The sequence below is a fragment of the Carcharodon carcharias genome, chromosome 10, assembly GCF_017639515.1.
Source record: "Carcharodon carcharias isolate sCarCar2 chromosome 10, sCarCar2.pri, whole genome shotgun sequence".
Taxonomy (NCBI): Eukaryota; Metazoa; Chordata; class Chondrichthyes; order Lamniformes; family Lamnidae; genus Carcharodon; species Carcharodon carcharias.
In genome coordinates this window covers 25,690,309-25,706,297 of record NC_054476.1, presented here as the reverse complement: position 1 = coordinate 25,706,297, position 15,989 = coordinate 25,690,309, and the positions used below count along the sequence as shown (strand labels likewise).

The 15,989-nt window shown below is 41.0% G+C and overlaps 1 protein-coding gene across 1 annotated transcript in view; it reads right to left on the bottom strand.

The window, feature by feature from the left end:
* Window positions 1-316: 316 nt before the first annotated feature.
* The window catches only part of zgc:101566 (uncharacterized protein LOC449823 homolog), a 268,851-nt gene continuing 253,178 nt past the window's right edge, over window positions 317-15,989 (bottom strand). The window contains exon 3 of the mRNA XM_041197003.1: window positions 317-1,719. Within this exon, the coding sequence (XP_041052937.1) occupies window positions 1,433-1,719 (287 nt within the window). The 3' untranslated portion in view covers window positions 317-1,432. The remainder of the gene's footprint in view (window positions 1,720-15,989) is intronic.

Here is a 15,989-nt window from a genome sequence, read left to right as displayed (position 1 = left end):
TCAGATTGAGAGGAATTTCATGCTTTTAGTTTAAATTTTGCTTTTTGAACCAAAGTTCCCTTGCATTTTATCAGTTAAAGTAATATTTCAGATTTAACATCTCCATTCCCTTTACTATCTTATATTTGTTATAATTCTTCCATTGTTGTGACTGCTTTTAATAAATCTAATTAAAATGATGTGACTTAAACCCCACTTTTAAAGGTAAATGATTTTTCTGCAAATATAAACAAAATGGTGTCCCCAATGTCTATAAATGCCCCGATATTTAGGAGATAATGTGCAAATTATATGAAGTTGAACGCTTTCAAACATATTTGAGATTTTCAAACTTTATTTCCATTAAAATACAGACTTACAGTCTAATTCATTGCTTTTAGGTGTCATATTTGCAAAAATAGTTCTATTATAGACAAAAACTAAATGTTTCGCGTTTTGGTCAACAGCAATCAATTAATTTTCTGTTTCAGTCTTAATACATAAACACAATACAGAAATATCAGGAGCACAGAAAGGTGATGGAAAGGCAAATGCGAAGCATAACAAAAGGAAACAGCACAAATAGCAAATGGGGATCATGGTCATCAACATTTTACTGTAATAACCAACTGAGCCAGTCATTTAAAGCAAGTAACAGTCAAAACTATAGTGAGGAGTAAGGCTACATATGGCAACATGCAACCTACGCTAAAGCATTAGTGTTGCATGTTGCTCCCAGTACTGAGCTAGTTAGGCACATGAAAGAATAGCACAACCAAGCAAAAAGCTGACTTGCTGCATTGTAGGAAATACTTTTGAAGACTGGATGCTGACTGTTCCCAACACGACATTCAAAATTTTCTGCCACCGACACATTTGAAGCAACATTCACCCTATAGTGTCCTATTCCAACAGATAAAAAGCAAAATCTGAAAATTAGCCCCAATTAACAGGAACAAAACAGGCATACAAAATACCGCAGGAACCAATAAATATTTACATGGTGGTTGGGGGGGGGTGGACCATTTCCTTTTGATGGCAAGAACATGTTATATCCCCCCCCTCCAAAAAAAAAAACACTTCTGTATATTTTAGTTGCAAGAATCACCACTGGGAATATGTTCTTTATGAATCTTATGACTGACCGTCTTTATGCTGCCAGTACTTATACCAGCAGAGGCCCAGAAGCAAAAAGCTGTACTTGTTAATGGACAGTGTAGTATGGGAACAACTGCTCAGTTTGTCTTTCAACAGCACACACGACGAAGAGATATGGCATGAGAACTGCAAGTGGTGGGGCGAGGCGAGGAGCAGAATTTTCCAGAAACACATCTCACTTGTTTTTCCCCTTTTAAAAAAAAAAGATATACCAAGCATATACAAGTATCCTAGCATGCCCAGGTATACTTAAATCATGATGAATATTTAAGGAAAATGTACCCTAAAAACTTAGTCAGTCAGATTTGTCCTTTTTTTTGGGTGTAAAAGGAACCTTGCTGGCAACAGCTGAGCCTACAGCACTAACACCACCAGTCACTGCTGACACGCTTCCCTTCACCAATCCGGCACCAGCCACTGGCACAGTGGTCACAGCTGTTTTGGTCAGCTCCAGACTTTTGCTTCCAACCCAAGCCACACCTCCGAGCGTAGCACCCACTGCTCCCTTTGTGATACTGTAAAGGCCACCGGTCACTCTCCAGATCATTCCGAGCTCCTGCGTGCCAAGATCCTTCTTGGGTTCTATGGAAACAATTGTTAAAAAATTAGACTGCTATAAATAAGAGCAGGCAGCTTTGAAATAGCTTTCATAATACATTCATTCCTAGGCTTGGACCTGCAGTAGAAACAGAAAATGAAAAATAAATTAACAGTGCATCGAAATACATTTAAGCTTATCACACGATTGCACTAGTCATAACTGCAACCTGACTTGTCCTTCCACTGGTATTCTTCCAGCATTTTAAATCAGTTAGCTTTATTAATCCATGACTATACATGGATTATATTAAGTGCACAGAGCATTCTATTTCAAATCAATATTCATACCTATGGCAGCCAAGAATACTCAACTCAAAACTGAATGACTTGCATGCAATTGCATTTCACAGCCCTGATTAAAACACTGACTTCAAAAAGGTCTTACAATGCTATATTACAAATATACATTAGTAAATTATTGTTTGATGACTGTTCTCCACTCGAGGAAACAACTTTTCTAATTTGCAGTTAACTTTTGTTTGCACCAACAATTATTAAAGATCAACCACTTGCAATCTTATAAGTACCCAGTAAGTCAATGGTCTTCTCTAATCAGAATCAGGTGAAACAGAACATTGTGTAAGAAGATAATACCAGTGGTTCACTGCAGAAGCTCGAGAGACCTGCTAACACAGGATTTGGTTTTGCTCTTCTATGTCACACTTTTAGCAGCTGACTGGAAGAGTTAGAGATGTGTTCCTAAGCCTCTGTTACTTTAGAGCCAAAAGGCAAAACTGCTTTATATACTGGCACTTGGAGTGGATGCCAGCAGATCAACTATTTGTAGGGCATATGCTGGCATTTGCGCCAGTAAATCAGGCTCCCTTGTTGGTCTATCAGCCTGTCTCCCTCTGGGATAATGAAGTTGGATTTGATTCACAGTGTAAAGGCTAGGGACCTGATTATGAACAAATTTCCTGGAATCCAAATTAAATAATATAAAAGCTGCACAATAAATGCCTGAGATAGTTGGAGGGATAGAGGGGAGGACAGGCCTCAGAAATAGGTTCTCTGATTCTCCTTCCCTGTAATATAGGACCTGTCATTGGTATCAATGGTGATATAAAAATCAAGAATGCATTCTATGGGAAACCAAAAATACTAAACCACATACCATCAATTCATGGTGCAAATTGTTTGAAAGGGATCGCTTGAGTACGTGTTTACTAGGAGAGACAGATGTACTTGGAACCAACAGCTTTTATATATTGCCTTTAAAGTAGTAAAACATTTCAAGTGGCTCCACAGAAGCATTATGAAACATAATTTGACACAAACCGCTTAATGTTTATATATTTAGACTAGTGACCAAAAGTTTGGGCAAACTTATGGATTTAACTAGGCAGCTGAAGGCCCAGCCACCAATGGTGGAGCAGAGAATATTGGGGATGCACAAGATGCCTGACTTGGAGGAGCACAGAGATCTTAGGGTTGCATAAGTAGGAAGGGGCGAGGCCACGGAGGGATTTGGATGGGGGGGTAGATGAGCCTTTTATTAGGAGGACACCATTTTGTTCATCATGTCTCTACTGCATCTTTTGTAGAGTGATGCAAAAATTCAGTGGACTTTGTCAATAGCCTTGCACCCTTTTCTGCTTCAAATAAGGATTCATTTCCCCCTTAACAGATGATATGGTCTCTGCCTCAAGCAGTCCCCAAGTTAAAGCATTTCATGATCTAACAAAGTCATTTTTCCCAACTTGTGTTCTTTGTGATGATTCAAAATTGATCACTCATCAGTGCTATCCCACTGAGGGGAAATGGTTTTTTCTTATTCATTCTACTCAAAACTTTTCATAATTTTATAAACCTCTAATCCAACTCTCCTCCACTGGAACTATTCCTATTATATCCAGTCTCTCCTCAAGGCTGTAGCTTAGCATCCTTGGCATTATCCTGATAGGATCATGCACTTTGGGAAAGGTGTGAAGGCATTGGAGTGGGTGCAGAAAAGATTTACGAGAAGGTTCTGGAAATGAGAAACTTCAGTTATGAGAATAGATTGGCTAAGCTGGGGCTGTTCTCTTTACAGAAGGTTCAGAGAAGATATGATGGAAGTGTTCTAAATCATGAGGGCCCTGGAGAGTAGATAGGAAGAAATTGTTCCAACTGGCAGAAGGGCCAAGAACCAGAGGACACTGATTTCAAGTGATTGGCAAAAGAACCAAAGGTGACATGAGGAAAAACATTTACGCAGTATGGGGTTAGGATCTGGAACACACTGCCTGTGTGTGCTGTGTTAACTTTACTACAACTGTATTTAATTACATGCAGGTAGAGGGCATTAATTGGGATTTCACTGGAGCACATTTAAAGAGATACTTTCTGAAGCCGTACTGGGAGCTTGTAGTGTTTCACTCTGTAAATAAATGCAAGACTGAGTAAAGATTAGATCCAGTATCATCCTTGAACTGGCTTTCAGGAATAGGAGGTGGCAGGCAGATTCAATTGCAGCTTTCAAGAAGGAATTGGATAATTATCTAAAGAGAAAAAGTTTGCAGAGCTATGGGAAAAAGGTGGGGAGTTGAATCAGCTAAGAAGTCCTTAGAACCAGCACACACACATACACACAAAAGGCTAAACAGCCCCCTTCTGTGCTGTAGCCATTCTATGATTCTCTGCTGTACGCTCTCTACAGTTTTAAAGTCCTTTATACATTAAGGTGTCCAATACTACACTAATCTAACTGGCCTAACCATTCTTTCACACAAATTCATTATGTCTTTACTCTGCACAATAGGCTTTTGCTTTGACACCTAAGACGCTATTGGCCTTTTTATAGCTTCACCCACCAGGACTTGCATTTTGTGAATTAAGTAATTGAAGCCTTATGTCTTTGATCATTCTCATTCTTGTGTCCTTCTGTCGAATGTATACTCCCCTTCCTTGTTTTTCAACAACAAAACCTTTTATTTACATAGCACCTTTAACATAATAAAACATCCCAAGCTACTTTACAGAAACAATATTAAACAAAGTATGACAGCAAGCCTGATAAGGAAACATTAAGTCAGATGACCAAAAGCTTCACCAAAGAAGTGTCTTAAAGGAGAAAAGCAAGGTAGAGAGGCTTAGGGAGGGAATTCCAGAGCTTAGGGCCCAGGCAGTTGAAGGCATGATGGAATGATTAAAATCAGGAAGGATAAAGAGGCCAGACTTAGAGGAGTGCAGATATTGGAGGGTTGTGGGGCTGGAAAAGATTACAGATAGAGAGGAGCAAGGCCAAGGATGAGAATTTTAAAATAAAGACCAGGAGCCAACGTAGTTCAACAAGCATGTGTGTGATAGGTGAATGCGACTTACAGAAGGTAGGATGTAAATACGGAACCACGTGACAGTGGTCCCAACCTGCTGGATAAGAGGAGAGGCACTGGAGGAGAATGGTATGGTCAACTGTGTCAGAGGCTTCAGACAGGACGAGGAAGAAAGTTTACCTTTGTCACAGTTGAATAGAATGTAATTTGTGACTTTGATGAGAGCTGTTTCGATACTGCTGCAGGGACAGAAATCTGCTTGGAGGGATTGCTCCCAAAATGAATGACCTCATCCATCCAAATTCAATTTATTCTGCTAATCAGCTCCTCCCTCTCTCAAGAATTTTACTCCTCCTTGCTACTTGCTAAACTCTCTACTTTTGTGTTATGAGCACATTGAGATTATGCGCTCTATGCTGTAGTATATATTGAAAACAAAATGTGAATCTAGCACTGATTCCTGGGTGACACTACATCCAGCCTTCTCCAGTCTGAGCAACACCCATTTAGCTAATTTGGTGCTTTCATTTCATCTTCCAATCTCCACTTCATATTTCATTTGATGGTCAATTTAACTGCAGTTCGTTTAGAAATTATTATTGTACAAATTCAAGTCTCAAGCAAATGCTGTAGTCTCAAGTCATACAGAAACTCAATTTTGTAGAATCTCTCATGCTTGTGACTTCAGCTTTGGAAGTGTAAATTATCTCCCCGTATCTCTCTCCCACAATCAATGCAGTTGGTTGGCAGCACAGATGAAAATGGACAAGGTTAACATTACTCTGATATGTCCCACAGCTCCAGTGGTTTTATATATTTATGCATCTTTCTGCCAATGACCAATGCCCTGCTCCCTCAAAGTTAGTATAAAACGGCTGACATTTTTCCCCTGCACTAGAAGCATCGACTTTTAATACATGTATATTATTTTTACATTCACGAATTTAATAATAAAATGAAATCATAGTAAGAATATAAAACTTCTCAAAATCCTTCATCATTTAATACATGTTAAGTTTCTAATGATAGCACATACATGCATGTATTAAGTCAAACCTATTCTTCAGGACACTGCACTGTGGCAAGAGAAGCTTGCATTGCTAGATACAATGAAAATGGAGGCTGTGGAATTTATTCAATTAAAAAAAATCATTCAATATTATTTGGCTTTTATTAAGACTGATGTGCAAGGTCAGTGTGTAGCTTCATTAGCACCAACATAATAATAAACAAAGCCAGAATTTTAAAACTTAAATTCTATTGGTTCACAGAATGCAAAGTCTGGCTAGGAAGTCCATTTATTTCCTGTTTTCTTTTAGTTTTGTGGAAGACTGAGAAAAGTAATGATAAAGATTACCCAGAAATCAAAATGATAATACACCATATGCTACTTATGTGGCTGAGTTCTAGCCTGTTTGCTCTATTAGCCAGTTACAAAGTACCTCAAAAGAACCTCAATGCATTAGCCTATTCACCAATGCTTCCATTCCTCTTTATTCCTAAATAACAGACCATGTAAAATTAGTTAAAATGAGGACAATGCACCTGTTAAGGAGAGCCCCAGGCAATTGAGGATAGTATTTGGCAGGAGGCCTCCAGCTTAGCTGTGGGTGTTGGGAGAGCAAGATGTAGTGATAGGAAAAGGTTAAAGAACATTGGGTGCACAATGTCAATGATTTCAATGTCATGTAAATGTAACCACTGCAGTTAGGTATAATCTGTTGATTCAGTACAACTTCAGTCATGGTTTTTGTCTGGGGAGCAGTGACCCAAAGATCACTGCTGCCACCTGTCCCCAATTATTTTGGTATCATAGCACGTAGCCTGTGCTTTGATTTCTATATTCCTTGTGAATAGAATCAACACATGACTTCATGTTGAAGATGAATTGATTGTATGTCAAAGAGAAAAAAAACGAACTTGTGTTTAGGAGCACCTTCCAGATCTTCAGGATATCCCAAAACGTGTAAAAGCCAATTTAGTCACAGGAGGGTTCCACATATAGCAATGAGAAGTTTTGGATGGTAGTAGCTGAGGGATATAGGCTGAAAACCAGAAAACCAACATGAACATATGCATTTGGAGGAGTAAGCCATTCGATCCCTTGAGTCTGTTCCTCCTAGTTTCACATTAAAAGCAGCAAGGGATGTAGGGGCTGGTGCATTCAAGAGTAAGTTAGTTTTTAAAGCCGCTGTAAATGATAATTGTTGCCAAACAAACTCGGGTTCATAAAAATAATTTTAGAAATGTAGAGACTCATTCCCTCAATAGTGGAGAAGTTGGGTGGCGAGAGCAGGAATGAATGACTGCTTGGGAATGAGGCGGCTGGCCCCCTGCAATCTTGCCCAGGAGTCAGTGGTAGATTCATATTTGTTCTCAGTATATACAAATGATTTGGACTACAACACAGAGCTGAATGAGCTGTTCAGCTCATTACATATGCATCCGTGAGGAACATGGTGAATCTTGCAGTAGAGTGGGCAGTAAGTTGCTGTCCTGCCCTTACCTTATGGGGTTGAAAGTCCTAGCGCCATACTTAAAGGGCACCCAGACAGTTGCAAATCAGGAGTAGCCTGGCAAATGTTCAAGATTTTGATGAGACAAGAATGTTGCACAGAAGACAATGTGTGGCCCCACTGTTCAGCGATGCTTCCCCGCAGGTTCTCCTCCAGGCCATCCAGGAAAGGCAGGAGGCCCTGTTTCCCAAGATGGCAGTAGAAGGCTCCACATTCAAAGCATGGAAACCTTTCCTGTTGATGAATGTGACTGGCTGATGCCAGGAAGCTCTCAATGCCACGTGTGCAGTCAATAGCCCCTTTGTACTTGCGGGAATCCTGCGAATGCTCCAAAATCCAACTCTCTGGCTGCGTGGCTTTCAGGATCCAGGCAGAATTTAACAAATTGGTGTGCTCTTTTGAAAAGGGCATCTGTTAACTCCTGGTTGCACTTGTATGTTGCTGACTGGGAGATGCTGCAAAGGTTCCCAGTGGAGCCCTGGAAGGAGAAACTGGCAGAAGCATTTTGGGCCATGGTGATTTTTAATGCCACCAGCATGGGGTTGCCTCCAAGTCCTTGTGGTCGCAGGTCTTCATGGAGCAAGTGACGTGTGATCAACCACATACCAGGACATCCTAAATAACCTCTGGCATCATCTTTTGCTCATCTGCAGGTAGCAGTGCCACTTGCAACACACCTGAGTTTGGACCAATGCTCATCGTCGCACTGGTCCCTGGTTGTCAGCATCCTGAACTCCTTAAGGCTCCCCTGCCTAGCCATTGCTTCTCCTGGCTCTGGGCTAACCTGCGCCAGTTCCTCCTCACCTGGATCAGAGCCAGTAGAAAGGCAGGGCTGCCTGGAGACTGCATCATGGGTGCCTGAGTGGATCTGTGAATAAATTGTAGTAATCCAGCTAGTCAGCATATTCTTTGTAGATTCGCCTCCATCACTGAGTCTTTAAGCCAATGCTAAGCCATAGGATTGGCATCTGTCTGGACATGGCCTCCCTAACGCACCCCTTCATGATAAAGGGTTAACTGGAGGACTACAAAAGAATGTTCCTCCTGTTCATACCTGAATGTGCATGGAGACACTCCACATTGTTCAGGGTAATGGCAGCCATGTGCAATAACCCTCCCTGACACTATTTAGCTTGCCTCCATTGCCCTAGAGGCTCTATAGAAAGAGACCATTGCCTTGGCATCATAGAAACACTTAATACATAAGCTCTCGTCAGTCATGACCATTACCCAGGAGAATGGAGGTTTGGCGTTAAGACTTTGCTGCCGTCCACCACCCATGCTCCTTGGAGGCAATCAACTCCCTGCCATTCAGCTGAGCCTGGTTCTGCATGAAGCAGACCAATAATTAATAGGGTGCCCCTTTACTTGGCTCAATAAACAAAGCATCAACTCCTCCTAATGGAAGTGAAATTCTTCCCATATTGAAAGCTGGAGAGGTTTTGCGAACAGCGCAAAAACCTTGACAACTTCAGCATGATGCATGTGAGGCTTGCCGGCACGTCAAGCACCTTCTACCCTCGCTTGTCACCTGAATTTCCCCAACATCGTATACAATCACTGCCTTGTCCCTCCGGTAACCCTTCAACCTCCCTTAGTTACCTTGGGCCCTATTGTTATCTATGTGGAAATTTCCTGCTCCCCCCCTTGAGCCCATCACCGTCAATGTACCCATGCTCCTCCTGACTCTGACCCCTCCTGTTCAAGGATTCCTATTGATCCTGACTACCTTGTCCAGTCTCCGCTCACTCCACCCTTCCCCACTGCTCTTGCCCCCCCTTATTCAGTCTCCACTTGTTCCACCCTTCCCTGCTGATCCTAACTCTCTTGCCAAGCCCCCGCTTGCTCCACCCTTTCCTGCTGATCTTGTCCCCCTTGTCTAACCTCCGCTTGCTCCACCCTTCCCTGCTGATTCTAACTCCCTTGTCCAACCTCCACTTGCTCCATCCTTCCCCATTGATCTTGCCCCCTCTTGTTCAGGCTCCACTTGTCTCTTATCTCTCTCTCTTTAATGTGTTTCCTAATCATTAGTTTGCTTTCTGCACATAATTCAAACATAATTAATCTCCTGCTTTACAATTCTTATTTAGGCTTTGTATCATGGTGAAGATTCTTCAATTTGATTGAAGAGGCCCTCTGTTGCTTGCCCCACTGACAGATGCCACAGATCCACCGCAGAGGATGTTGCGCTGAAACAATTAGACAATGTATGCATTCTAAAGCCCTCAAAAACTTTGTGGGGAGCTGTTAGCAAGGTGATCAGATATCATTCTTCCTGCACTGCTGGTTGCAAAATCTGAACCGATATACCCCTAAGCCTTTGTAAGAAATAAAGATGTCATGGCAACTGAGGAGGCAAAAAAGCAAGCCTGGCATGTTACGGATAAAGAGATTGTTAAAAATCAATGACACAGAAAGGTGTCATGTAATGAAAGGAATTACTTCAATATCGTGGTTCAATTCCCCCTAAAATATAAAAATATTGGTCAAGCTCTGAGAAGGGAAATGAAAATTTATATCCAACTAGAATACAGAAATTCAAATGATATAAGAATATTTCTGCACTGTTTGAATTAGAGACAAGTCGCCAAAAAATAACCTGCAATATCTCGAAGAGGAAAATTGATTTGGATTTCAGACATAAAGGTTTTCCATCAAATTTGAAGGCAATCTGGGTTCAGGGGAGTTTTAGGCAAGAAAATGGATTCAGCAGGACTCAGTCCAATTACATAATTAAGTGTTAAATTACTTTGTTACAGAGGAATATAATGATTTGCACCCTGGTGGTGAACAAAATTTTGCTATGCAATAAAATCACTGCAGGCTCATTGACTGCATTTAGACAGTTACAACAAATTCAGGTACCTGGTTCACTCACGAGAACACTGAATTAGCAGCTACCATGTAAGCAGCTCACTTAATCAAAGTACAAGCACAAAGTTCACAAAGACTTGTATTTATATAGCACCTTTTACAGCTTCAAAACATTTTAAGAATTTCAATGAAGCAGGTTTTCTTAGTTGTGCTCATTGTTGTAATTTAGGAAATGCAGCAGCTAATTTGCTCAAGGTCTCATGGAGAGCAATGTGATGCTGCCCTGTAATCCATTTTAGTGATATTGGTCATGAAATAAATATTGTCCAGGATAAGTTGGGATGGTGGGGAGAAAGCCCCTGGTTTTCTTTGCTATAGTGCCATGAAATCTTTTCCTTCCATTTGAGAGGACAGATGGGGACTCAGTTTAACATTTCACCAAAAATACAACACTTCTGCCAGTGCAGGAATCTCTCAGTACTGCACTGGAATTTCAGCTGACATTTTGGGGATAAGTCTCTGGAGTGATACCTGAACTCAATCTTTTGACTTAGAGATGGCTGTGCTATCAGGTATGGTAAGGGAAAAGGAGAAATTAAAAGTGCGTGCTTGCACAATTTGCAGCTTGTAAGGGATATTTGGGTTGAGGGGGAACTAGTATATGAAAAGAAAGATTAGGTATGAGAATTCCATCATCTTCATTAGATTTATCACAGATTTATCAATGTCCCTTTGCATAATGGCTAGCACCATCCCCTCATGGGTTAGAACATGCAGGTGAGCTTCTTCGCTTCTGGTTAGGTACTGTTGCCTTTGGTTGTGCACCACCTTCTTGAGGGAGGAAAGTGGGTGCCGTGTGACATGTTTAGGTGATTTGACCATCAGGTTGAATAGCTGGCCATAAAGGCACTGAGAGAGATATGGGAGTGAGACTTGCTACATGCTAAATGTGAGAGGATGAGGTAAAGCAAATGAATTCTGATTGATAGAAATTGTTGGAGCAGAGTGATGAGGTGTGGCAAATTAAGCAATGGCTGAGGCTAGTGTTGCAGTTGGTAGGTCATGGCATTTAAAACTTTCATTCAGAGTGAGGGAATTAAACTTCTTGAGACACTACATCCAGGTTCTTGGGGCTAAATTGCTGGCATTGACCTCCATGACTATCTGCTCCAGCTGCCTTCTCATCGTGTGCCTGGAGGGTCTGCAGCAGCCCCTGCAGATATTGGACATCTCCTTTCACGCTCCATCAAGACCTTGAGCTCAGCTTCCAAAAACCTTGGTACATGCGGTTTCTCATTGTCAGCTATTGTTAGCTGTTACAATTAGGAATAAGCAACAAATGCTGGCCTTCCCACTGATGCTTTCAGCCCATGAAAAAAAGGATACATACAAGCAATGCCAAGGGAAATCCTGATGGCAAATAATAAAATACCTTGCAAAGCTGCAGCTCATATTGCGGGTCCCTTTGTCGATATATTCCCAAATAGTTGTGTGGAAATCAATAGATTGCAAAACATTTTAAAAGCTGTTTATGATCATCAATGGTCTTAGATGTGCTCAGTTTTGGCAAGAATTAATGAGACTGTCAATAACCATTATACACAGACAAAATAGAGTTATTGCAGGTATTAATAATTAGCTAATAATTTCATGGCTGTTTATAATTTTCTGTACCATGCGTACTTTTAATATCTAGCAGAATGCAGCTAAAGTGCATGCTGCAGCAGTGCTTTCATCACTTATTTTTCCACAAGTTGATCTTATTTTATTTACAGTTGCACCTTAGCTTCAAAAGTGGCTGTTTTCCTACATTATGATTGCCAAATGCCAACAATATATTGTAGATTAAACTAGTTAGCCTCCAAATTTGGTGTTCGTCCTGAAACGAATTGCAAGGTTTTGTTTTTTTTTGGTTGGGGTGGGGAGGAAGGTCCTCAATAATCCAGGTTCAAATCCAGCAGAAACTGATGAGATAAACGCATTCTGTTATATGGCCCGCAGGAGTGTCAACCTCGATTCAACTGCAGCCTTCGTTTCAGAAATGTCGTGGTTTCATCCCGCCTCAGAGACTGTGTACGTAAACTTGGCCGACAATACAGTGCGTAATTGTTACACCCCTCCTCCCCACACGGCAAATAAACTATTAGACTGTGAACTCGTTATGTACAGCTGATTTGCTGGGGGATTAGGTCGAGGTCAATGCCACTTCCCTCCAACCAGGCATCATCCACAAAGGGGAACGAAGCAAACTGTCTACGGCCTCTCTCTCTCTTTTCACGTTAAAAGTGTGGGCGCATTTAAAAATGAAGCCAAAATGCAGAAAACGCAATACTTTTATACGCTCTGCATCTGCATTTTACTTTCTATCACATGCTAAATTGTTTAATCTACATCACCTAAACCAACACACTGATGCAATGCCGAGTGTGAGGCATTGTCAGAGCACTCAGCTTTCAAGCGAGGCGTTAAACCAAAGCCCTGCTGCATGAATGCAAACAATCCTGTAGCACTTATTTGAAGAACGGGAAATATTTCTGGTGTCATGGCCAACATTTGGTTCCTTAGCCAACCAGCAGAAAATAAAAACTGAACTGGTTATTCGTCTCATTATGGTTTGTGGGATCTTGCTATGTGCAAACTGGCTGCTGCGTTTGCCCACAAAATAGCAAACGTACTTCCAATGTAATTCAAAATTGGAACTCGAGTTCGCAAATGCGTGACCCAAATACACGAACTCTTTTCTTACTGTAATTAGATCACATATTTATTTGAAAAAGTTTTAATTTTTATTATCCACTACACATAAATAACATTCACAATTAGCGTATAAGTATTGATCACAATTTAAAACCAACTATTTAAGAACCAAAGTTGCCAGCTCCCTCCCAATTTAGATAAAAATCTGCCAAAGGCCGAGATTTTGCAGTCAGCCACAAACGATCGGCACTCTCGAGTAATTACACCTGTCCAGACACTCTGGGTTTTTGCACTGTGAACGTGTAATTAGAAACCTGAAATAGCACAATGATCTCTACCAGGGATTAGAGACGCTTAACAAAGCAAGCAGTGGGGTGTCTGCTTAACCAATTGAGTTGATAGATCCTTACTAAGACATGCACTGTCTAACCAGGAAGTGTAGGTTAGAATATTTAATTTCATGCCAATTCATGTAGATAAAGTGAAATAATTGGAGACACAAAGATGGGGTTGAGAGATGAGAGAAAAAGGAAAAATCATTTAAAAAAAAATACCATCGTGATCATAATCTGAATGAGACTCAGTGCCATAAAGATTGTATGGCAGTAATTAAGCTTTACCACATCTCAAACATTTACGCTTAAATGGAAAAGCCTCAACAATTTCTGACTTGTTTAGTGGATAAATACTTTTAGCTCATGTCCTTCATGTGCTTGAATGCCAAGACTCTGTGTGACATTGTTGAGCAGGACAACTGAGGCAGGAACTTCCAGATTTTCATAGTTAACTGAGGATGCTAGAAGTTACTATCTAACTTATTCCTTTATAATGGTGAGTGTTGATAGCCTCATTGTTATTCTTACTGCAAGATCTAGCCAGAGTGTGTGCTATAATTACAGACAAACTAAGACCATATGAAGGAGAGAAACCATGAGAGTACATCTTAAAACAATAGTATGGACAGTGTTCTGTTGATCCATTGGAACAACAGGACAAAGCAGCCTGCTTAATTGGCACCCCAGCCACAACATTCACTCCCTCCACTACCGCCGATGCACACAGACATCAGTATGTACCATCTAAAAGGCACACTGCAGCAAATCACCAAAGCTCTTTAGACAGCACTTTCCCAACTCACGATCACTACCATCTAGAAGGACAAGGGCAGCAGACAAATGGAGACATCACCACCTGGAAGTTCCCCTCCAAGCCACTCACCATCCTGACTTAGAAATATATCACTATTCCTTCATTGGCACTGGGTCAACTCCCTCCCTAACAGCACTGTGGGTGTACCTACACCATATAGACTGCAGTGGTTCAAGAAGGCAGCTCGCCACCACTCTCAAGGGCAATTAGGGATGGGCAATAGATGCTGGCCTAGCCAGCGACGCCCACATCCCATGAATGAATTAAAAAAAGTTCATCTCTATATGCATCCCAGGGTCACAAAGCTGATCCAATGGCTGTGGTATATTCTTTATTCACAATCTGCAGTCACATAGCTGTATTTTCTTAGCATTCTCTGTGTGTAGTACACATTAGTCTGTCGTGCATTTTAATAATGCTGCTGGTAGGTTAGTGCTGGAAAAAGTGAAGACGTCAAGACCGACACATAGGCAACTAATGAAAAGAGTTGAATACCTTTTTTTGACAATGTTCAAAATTATATAAATTGAATTGAGAACTTTATTAGTAAATCAGTCTTCATACAGTAGAGCCACTTTGAGATGATGCCTGAAAATTGCTGCTATACACCATAATTGAGGTGTAAATCAGTTAATATAAATTCATAAATGGTCAGGTCAATAACTTCAAACCAAAATATTAAGTTCTCTCTGGTTTTTTTTTTCAAAATTCATTCACAGGATATGGGCTTCACTAGCTGGGCCAGCATTTATTGCCCATCACTAGCTGCCCTTGAGAGGGTGGTGGTGAGCTGCCTTCTTGAACCGCTGCATTCCATGTGGTGTAGGTACATCCACAGTGCTGTTAGGAAGGGAGTTCCAGGATTTTGACCCAGCAATGAAGCAACAGCGATATATTTTTAAAGTCAGGATGGTGAGTGGCTTGGAGGGGAACTTCCAGGTGGTGGTGTTCCAATTTATCTGCTACCCTTGTCCTTCTAGATGGTAGTGATTGTGGGTTTGGAAGGTGCTGTTGAAGGAGCCTTGGTGAATTTCTGCAAAGCTCCTTGCAGATGTACACACTCCACTTAACTAAAGCAAAACATAGTTGCACTCATCTGCTTAATCAATTTGCTACCCACAAATGTAGAAGCTCTTGTACTTTTAGTCTTATTAAAATTACAAGTAACTCCTTGGGTTAATGGCTTGGGCTAGAGTGTGTGGGGGCCAAAAGTTAACCTCTGTTTTCTATGAAATAAGTGGGGAGGGAGAAGATGAGAGACCAAGGTTGGTTTTGTGAGCTGGGAATGGGTTTCAAAGGAGTTTCTTTGAAACTTTGATAGAAACAAAATCCTGAGGGGTCTTGACAGTGTAGATGTGAAAAGGATATTTCCCCTTGTGGGGGAATCTAGAACTAGAGATCACAGTTTAAAAATGAGTCGCCCATTTAAGACAGAGAGGAGGGGGATTTTTTTCTCTCAGAGGGGCATGAGTCTTTGGAACTCTTCCTCAAAAGGTGGTAGAAACAGATTTTTTTTATTTTTAAGGCAGCGCTAGATAGATTCTTGATAAGGGGGAATGAAAGGTTAACACAAGTACACAGGAATGTGGAGTTGAGGTACAATCAAAACAGTCATGATCTTATTGAATGGCAGAGCAGGCTCAAGGGTCTCAGTGACCTACTCCTGCTCCTAATTCGTATGCATGTTCATGCGTATGTATGTTCTCTTAAAGAGGAAGGAGCTTTTGAAGAGGATGAATGTGCTAACAGAAAAAGGCAATCCTACAGGTCATTTTTTGGAGCATTGTTTTAATATTGAGACACCAATTTCTTTGAGGACCTG